At 38.0% G+C, this 9,176-nt stretch overlaps 1 protein-coding gene across 1 annotated transcript; it reads left to right on the top strand.

The window, feature by feature from the left end:
• The first annotated feature begins 775 nt into the window (after positions 1-775).
• LOC143963940 (olfactory receptor 1468-like) lies at positions 776-7,439 on the top strand. The gene is made up of 2 exons (XM_077473670.1): positions 776-868; positions 5,957-7,439. Exons 1-2 carry the CDS (start codon positions 866-868, stop codon positions 6,896-6,898), a joined length of 945 nt encoding a protein of 314 aa, XP_077329796.1. The 5' UTR covers positions 776-865; the 3' UTR covers positions 6,899-7,439.
• Positions 7,440-9,176: the final 1,737 nt, after the last annotated feature.

Below are 9,176 nucleotides of genomic sequence, written 5' to 3' on the forward strand. Positions count from 1 at the left end.
TTCCATGCATGCTCGAGAGATGCACTGGCTATTAAACTTAATTTTTCTCAGCTCATTGTACATGTTGTACGTCACCATGTTGTTGACATTCGGCATTTTCGACAACATTTGTGCGACCATGTGTATGCAAGACAAGTTTGAGCCAACATCCATCGGAAATAAATCCAGGATTTTGTTGATCATCAGGAATGTCTGATCATCTGTATGCGGCATAAGGGTTTGAGCACTATTTGTTTTTGGGGGAACTATAGTTAATTTAATTTTGGGAGTATTTGCCAGCGCTATAGTGAATATCATTTTAGTGCTAATTAGCACTGGGGTGCTATAGTAAATGACCCCCCCCCCCCCCCCCCATGTGTAAAAAGTGATAATGATAAATGATAAAAGATGAATGAAAAGTGAAAAATAACAAAGTGAGATAAAGAATGACTAAAAAATGAAAAATAAAAAGAGAAATAAAATAAAAAGATGTAAATAAAAACAAAAATAAATAAAAACAAACAAAAAATGAAAAAGGTCAATCCTTTCCCACCTACCCCTGTGACATTACCATCAGCACAAGAAAATAGGTTAACTGCCAGTGTCAGATTATAAGTGTCATAAGTGGTTAAGACATGAACACAAACAGAGCTTCTCAAAGTAAGATAAGTGGTTTTGGAGGAATACATATTTTTATTAATAATAATTGATCCCACAGAAATATCCCTAAACATCTCATATTCCCAAAAGTTGTTCTATAATATATTCTACTGATGTATAAAAACAATGTGCTCTACATAATCATAACATTATTCATTTAATGCAGAGACATACTGTGTGGATGTACTCTAAATAGTTTCAATTTTAGAAAAGGAAGTGTCTTGTGATGGTAAGTTCAAAATATTTACAATGCAAGCTTTTAAAGAGCCTCAGAGAAAAACTAAACCCAAGAACAACATTTTTTATATATTACAGCTTGCTAGCCCTCAGATCTGGCAGCTACATTCATTGTCTTTTTTTTAGGCTAAGAACATTTTAAGCTAGTGGAATAAAATAGCTGTTAATCTTGCCAGAAGTTCTATTTCCTTGTAACTTTCTGTAAGCTGCACTGGTAGCGAAAAACAATGTTATCTTCCTTCTGTAAACTACTAATCCCCTATGTCCCATGTACATTTTAATAAAGTTGAACAAAGCAAGCATATTTGACGTTCAGCTTGGGTGACAACCATTGCCACCCAAAAAGGGAGTGTGTTGCTTACAGGATCATCATGTGAAAGTAAAGGAAAAAGTCTGAAAAAAAGAAAGCTAATACAGCCAGCACATCTAAAAATGTATCAGCCATAATATATTATATTTTGTTTTTGGGTTTAGATATGCTTTAAGCTTGTATTGCAAATATCTTTTGGCAACAAATGATCTATCATTTCTTATGCCAACTCAGCTCAGTGTTGGAGAAATGGTGGTTCTGTAGGCTCCCTAATCTATATTATGTGGCATTGTAAATCTATTAGATCCTAATGGAATCAAGACTTCAAATATTTCTCACCAGTGTCTCTCTCTGTTGAACTAGCAACCCTCCACCTTACCATAGACATCTTCCCTCCTATGGACAGAATGGTTATCACCCACATACTTCTTTCTGTTAAAGGGGTTATAAAGGTTTGTTTTTTATTTTCTATATAGGTTCCTCTAAGCTAGTGCATTGTTGGTTCACTTACCTTTTCCTTCAATTTCCCTTCTAAATGTTTTTTATCTTTGTCTGAATATCTCACTTCCTGTTTCTCTTCAGTAAACTTCTCACCATCATCCGAGTGGTGGTTAGTCAGCCAGAACAGCTTACTGAACAGCTTACTGAGGATGAACAGGAAGTGAGAAATTCAGACAAAGAAAACAAAGAAAAAAAACATTTATAAGGGAAATCGAAGGAAAAGGTAAGTGAACCAACAATGCACTAGCTTATAGGAACCTATTTAGAAAATAAAAAATGAACCTTTACAACCCCTTTAAGCTTAACCCTTTCATGCCTAAGTGTTTTTCTGACATTTGTTGCTTATGGGTTAAAAATCTGTATTTTCTTTGCTAGAAAATTACTTAGAACCTCCAAACATTATATGTGTTTTTTTTTTTGTTTGTTTTTTTAGCAGAGACCCTAGAAAATAAAATGGCAGCTATTGCAATATTTTATGTCACACAGTATTTGTGCAGCGGTCTTTCAAAAGCAATTTTTTTCTGAAAAAAAGACACTTTCATGATCTAAAAAAACAAAACAGTGATGTTAGCCCATTTTATTTTTTTGTATAATATGAAAGATAATGTTACGCTGGGTAAATAGATGCCTAACATGTCATGCTTTAAAATTCCGCACACTTGTGGAATGGCGACAAACTATGGTACTTAAAAATCTCCATAGGCAACGCTTGAATTTTTTTTACAGGTTACCATTTAACCACTTCAGCCCCGGATGATTTTACTCCCTTCCTTACCAGAGCACTTTTTGCAATTCGGCACAGCGTCACTTTAAATGACAATTGCGCAGTCGTGCGACATTGTACCCAAACAAAATTGATGCCATTTTTTCCCCACAAATAGAGCTTTCTTTTGGTGGTATTTGGTCACCTCTGTGGTTTTTATTGTTTGTGCTATAAACAAAAGAAGAGCGACGATTTTGAAAAAAACACAATATTTTTTACTTTTTGCTATAATAAATATCCCATTTAAAAAAAATTTCCTTCAGTTTAGGCTGATACGTATTATTCTACATAGTTTTGGTAAAAAATCGCAATAAACGTATATAGATTGGTTTGCGCAAAAGTTATAGCGTCTATAAAATAGGGGATATATTTATGGCATTTTTTTTTTTTAACTAGTAATGGCGGCGATCTACAGTTTTTTTCATGACTGCGACATTGTGACGGACATATTGGACACTTTTGACACATTTTTGGGACCATTCACATTTACACAATGATCGGTGCTATGAAATGCACTGATTACTGTGTAAATGTGACTGGCAGGGAAGGGGTTAACACCAGGGGGCGCTGCAGGGGTTAATATGTTCCCTATGGGAGTGATTCTAACTGTGGGGGAGGGGATTCACAAGGGGAGGAGACCGATCGGTGTTCCTCTGTACTGGGAACATACCACCATCTCCTCTCCACTGACAGGACTGTTTACATTTACAGTTGCGACTTACGTATGGGTTCACTTCTACGGGAAAGCACAGAGGGATGGGGCGCTTTAATTTTCATTTTATTTTTTCTTTATTTATTTTACACTGTCTCTTTGGAAAAAAAAAATCAGATCACTTTTTTTGCTGTCAGAAGGAATGTAAAGATCTCCTGTCACAGTAATAGGCAGTGACAGGTACTTTTTATGGAAAGATCTCAGGTCAATAAGACCCCAAATTCCTCCTTTGAACTTAAAAGTATTTAACCCCTTCAGCCCTGGAAGGATTTGCCCTCTTAACGACAAGGCCATTTTTTGTGATAATACTGACAATTGTGCGGTCGTGTGACACTGTAACCAAATAAAATTGATCTCCTTTTTTTCCCCACAAATAGAGTTTTCTTTTGGTGGTATTTGTTTTCAATCTTATTTTATTAATTTCGTAAAACAATTATACAAATACATATAAATATCTTTCATCACCAAATTGAACATGATGTTATTATATTGCATCCTCTCCTTAAGATATCATCATTTCACCATAATTTCTAATAAACAGTTCTATATTAAACCATCTGACATATTTCTTTACAATGTCCATACTCCATTCATTCCTACCATTCATCTCTATCTTACTTTTCCAAATATACACTCTATATAGGTGCTCATACATATCCATTCATCCCTATCATTCATTACTATCTTACTTTCCAAACATTCCCTCTATACAGATATTCCTCTAAAAATAAAAAATAAAAGAAGGGAGAGAGGGGAAAGAAAGGAACCTCTCCCTCTCTCCCATCTCTACGGGGTGTTTTGTTCCCTTTCACAGAAATTTTTCCCATTGATGCCACATTATGGTCTTTTGGTCTTTTCCATCCCCTCTCTCCTTATCTGCTCTTCCATATATTGTATTTCATTCATTTCACATATCCATTCCATTATTGTAGGATTATTTATGTTTCTCCATTTTCTTTTGGTGGTATTTGAACACCTCTGCGTTTTTCATTTTTTGTGCTATAAACAAAAAGAGTAAGGCCGCGTACACACGCGGGGACTGTTCGCCCAACTTTGTCCGTCAAACAGTTTCGGCAAACAGTCCGCTCAAAATTAGCATGGACGGACATGGCCACACACGACGGACGAACAGTTTGCTGAAACCGTGCGCGATGACGTGAACGGCACGTACGACGGGACGAAAAATACGACGTCCTATACACTGCATTATAACTTTCGGCGTGAAAATCCTTTCTGAGCATGCGCGCAACTTTGTTTGACGAACAAGCCTACACACGCGGGGACTGTCCGCTGAAACAAGGTTTCAGCGGACAGTTTTTCGGAATTTCCGAAAAACCTTGTTCAGCGGACTGTCCGCTGAAACTGTCCGCTGAAAGCCCACACACGAGCGGACTGTCCGCTGAAACTTGGTTTCAGCGGACAGTTTCGGCGAACAGTCCCCGCGTGTGTACGCGGCCTGACAATTTTGAAAGAAAAACAATATTTTTTACTTTTTGCTATAATAAATATCCCAACCAAAAATGAATTTCTTCATCAGTTTAGGCCAATATGTATTGCAAATAAAATTGCAATAAGCGTATATTAATTGGTTTGCGCAAAAGTTATAGCGTCTACAAAATAGGGGATATATTTATGGCACTTTTATTATTATTATTTTTTTACTACTAATGGTAGAAATCTGTGATTTTTTTAGTGGGACTGTGACATTGTGGCAGACAGATCAGACACTTTTACACTTTTTTGGGACCACTGACATTCATTCAGCGATCAGTGCTAAAAATAGTCACTGATTACTGTATAAATGTCACTGGCAGAGATGGAGTTTAACATTAGTGGGCAATCAAGGGGTTAAGTGTCTCCTAGAGAGGTGTTTCTGTGGGGGAGGGGACTGACAGGGAGTAGAGATAGATCTCTGTTCCTGATTACTAGAAACAGCAAATCTCTACTTCTCTGACAGAATGGGGAATCTGTTTACATTGACAGATCCCCATTCTGTCTCTGTGAGGAGCGATCGTGGATTGCCAATGGACATTGCGGTGGCTGGTCACGCGCATTGGCCCTGGCAGCGGGTGCATGCCCCCTATACCTCTTAAAGCACCCGACGTACACCTAGGGTGGTTTTTCGCAGCCGTGCCATCCTGCCACAGTATAAGATCAGCGGCTGGTCAATAAGAGGTTAAAACATTAAGTTTGATGGTGCCTTTAAGTCTTCTGTAAACCGGAAGTCATGTCATGACATTGCTTCCGGGGTTACTGGATCCGAGACCCAATCAAAGCCAATTCCGGCTTCAGTCGGGTCTCCGACCAGCTGGAAGACTGGTTGCTTGGGCCTCCCGGTGGGACGGGAGAGCCGTGGGAGTGGGGGGGAACGTCCCCTTCCACTGCTTAGGATAACAGCCGATCAGCTTTTTAGTCGAGCACTTCACTATTTTCTTATATATAAGCAATTAGCAAACTGCATAAATTTAAATTGGAGCGTAATTTGCCATTGCCTCCTAGTCCTCCTTTCCATTCCCTTTCCCTTTTCCTTTTCCCTTTCCTTTCCCTTGACATTCCCTTTCCCCTTTCCCCACCCCCCTTCCCTTTCCCACTTCCCCTTTCCTTTCCCTTCCCCTTTCCTTTCCCCTTTCCTCTTTCCTCTTTACACTTTCCCCTTCCCTTTCCCTTTCATTATCCCTTTCTCTTTCCCCTTCCCCTTCCTTTCCTTAGCTTTTTTTTTCCCTATAGCAGGATTTGAAGTCATTTTCACCAACAGGACAATCCATTTCACAAATGTGTAATGTTTTGTGTTCAGGTTATGCATGAGAAAAATATGACTGGAATTATCATGATCCACATTTTAGGATTTCAGTTTTCCCAAAACATTAACATTGTGGTATTTTTTATTTTCCTTATGAATTATTTTATGACAATATGTGGAAACCTCCTGATCATCACACTGGTGTCCTACAGCAAATCCCTTCATTCCCCCATGTACTTTTTTATTTCTCAGCTTGCTGTATCCGATATCTTACTAATAACTGATATTCTTCCTAACCTTCTCCACATGAATTTGGTGAAAGAGACCATGGTATCCCTTTCTGATTGCATCACCCAGTTTTATTTCTTTGCTGTCATGGAAATCTTGGAGTGTCTTCTTCTGACAGTGATGTCTTATGACAGATATTTGGCCATCTGTAAACCACTGCATTATAATTTGATAATGAACTACCAGTTATCCTGGATTATGGTTGTTACCTGTTGGGTTTTAAGCTTTGTGGTTGCGCTAATTCACACGATAACCATATCGAAATTGCAGTTTTGTGGTCCTTATGTGATTGACCACTTTTTCTGTGACCTTGATCCAATATTGGGACTTGCCTGCGGTGATACTTCAATTGTTCAATTGGAAATTTTATATTTAGGTATTATTGTAGATGTAATACCATTCTTTACTATCATTATATCCTACGCTTATATCATATTTACCATTTCTAAAATCCCTTCCATTACTGGGAGACAAAAAGTTTTTTCCACGTGTAGCTCTCACCTTATTGTTGTTTCTATTTATTATATTACCCTCATGAGCGTTTATATGGTACCCAGTAGGGGTGAATCATGGAATATGACTAAATTCTACTCATTGCTGTACACTGTATTGACCCCACTGCTGAATCCAATTATATACAGCCTGAGGAATAAAGACTTGAAAAATGTTTTTGGAAAACTGATCAACAATTTTCTGAAATTTCAATAGAAAATAATAGATTTAATAAGTATACAATTAATATTGCAAACCACCTAAATTCCTCCCCAGAAAATCCATAAAAAAAAATCTGGTTGTATTAATTTCAGGGAATATATATGCAGAACACATTTTTAGAGCTGATATTTAGAATTTTAGATACTAATGGCATTTTGCTTTAAACTGTTTGCATTGCCATTTTTGTTTTATGTAATAGTTTGTATCACACCTTTGATTTTTAATTTTGATTTCCTACTAAAAGAAGATCACACCTATTCTACTGAACATTCTGGAATTTTGTTTAGTAAAACTTGGATAGGACTCAAAGCTCTTTAGAGGGGTACAAAGCAGCCATAGTGACAATGTATTCAATTTGCTGTAAGGAAACTGTTAAATTGCACAAAAATGTGGGTCAATTAGGAAATTGTCATTTTATTCTGACTGCTTGCACTTTAAAAATTAACACTTTTTGTTATTTTTATTATTGGGGGTGTGAGTTCTGGAATCAAGGGTAGAGCTTTTAGGGACTTACGTCGAGTCAGTGATGTGTGATTTCAGGGCTTGCTTTACTCACTTTTATTTAAAAGTAAAAGTGCCTTACATCAGATTTTTCTTTGCAGTGGTTATTCAGTATTACACTTTTAAATCCACAAAACAAATGATCTTTACTTCTGCCTCCTTCAGTGAACACATGCACTGGCTCTAACTGCCTCCAGCCATATTGACTCACATCCTTAAGCCCTGTACACACACCGTACAGTTACTGTTGGGAGACATCAGCCAGTTCAAAACAAATTTGGCCCATGTGTATGCCACCCTGTCTGACAAAAGCCCACCTTTTGCCCAGCTTCTGTTGGACAAGCATGCAGAAAAATCAGCAGCCGTCTACCAATAACTGAGAATGCTGGGGGACTGTCCCCATGTCAAGACACAACAGCTCAGCAGGGGAGATCGCTTGTCCGATGAAAGTTTTTTGGTTGAATGTAAAAAATTCATATTGTGTATCGGGTTTTACTCCTGGGCAGAGGCTCCCATCTATAAGGTGGGGTCCTGATTCAGCACTCATATTCAAAAGGCTTGCACAATCAGTATGCTAGTTACCATCAAAACATGGGCCCAGGATTGAAAGCTTCAACCTTCCCAATATTCTCAAGACTCCATAACTCATACCAGGATTTACCAGTCCTGGAGAAAACTTCAGTGACATGGCACAACCCCATCCCAGGGGCTTTTTTAATTGTATTTTTATTTGAATTTGTTGTTGATTAAGGTCAGCAGTCAGTTTTAGCTATCTATAGAAAAGTTGTTTTTTTTTTTTTTGCTGCAATGCTTTACTTTTTAAAAAAGATTGTTTTTTTCAGAGATAATGGATTTTGAAGTTTTTATTTCTTTTGGGGGTTTATTGGTTCCTGTTTTATATTCATAGAGGCACACATCCATTTTTAGTTGGAGATACTCAAAACATAGCATTCACTTGTAGGCCAGCCACTCTTGGGAAGGTTCCCTACTGTTCCAAGTTTTCTCCATTTGTGGATAATGGTTCTCACCATAGTTTGCTAGCATCCCAAAGCCTTAAACATGTCCTTGTAACCTTTTCCAGACTGATATATGTCAATTACTTTGTTAATCATCTGTTCCTGAATTTCTAGATTGTAGCATAATGTGTTGCCTTTAAATCAGTGGACCACTCCCTTCCACTCAAAAAAACTCCATGCCTTTGATCTCAGTGACTGTACTCTTCCCTGGTTCTCATCCTACTTATCCAACCACACCTTTGTCATTGCTTACAATTCTATTTCATCCTTTCCTCTCTCTTTCTATGTCGATGGCCCCCAAGGTTCTGTTCTTGGACCTCTCTTATTCTCCATCTACATCTCCTCCCTGGGTCATATAATAGCCTCCCATGACTTCCAATACCATTTCTATGCTAAAGACACCCTAATCTAACTCTCTACTCAAGGCCCTCAGCTCACTCCTTCAGTCTCCTCACGTATCACTAAACTACTGACAGACAAGCCTTTTGAATATGAGTCTGGATCTCACACCACTTCCTCAAACTCAATCTATTTAAAACTGAGCTCATAATTTTTCCTCCCCCACGTGCCTTTTCCACTGATTTCTCTTTCAAGATCGATAGCACTACTATCAGCCCGTCCCTACATGCCAAAGGGCTATGTGTAATCCTGGACTCTGAACTATGCTTTCAGCCCCACATCCAATCACTGTCCAAATCTTGCTGCCAAAACTTCTGCAACATCTCCAAAATATACCCCTTCCTAACCAATGACAC

The sequence above is a fragment of the Lithobates pipiens genome, unplaced genomic scaffold, assembly GCF_037356315.1.
Source record: "Lithobates pipiens isolate NorthernLeopardFrog02 unplaced genomic scaffold, aLitPip1_a1.2 Scaffold_8, whole genome shotgun sequence".
NCBI classification, from domain to species: Eukaryota; Metazoa; Chordata; class Amphibia; order Anura; family Ranidae; genus Lithobates; species Lithobates pipiens.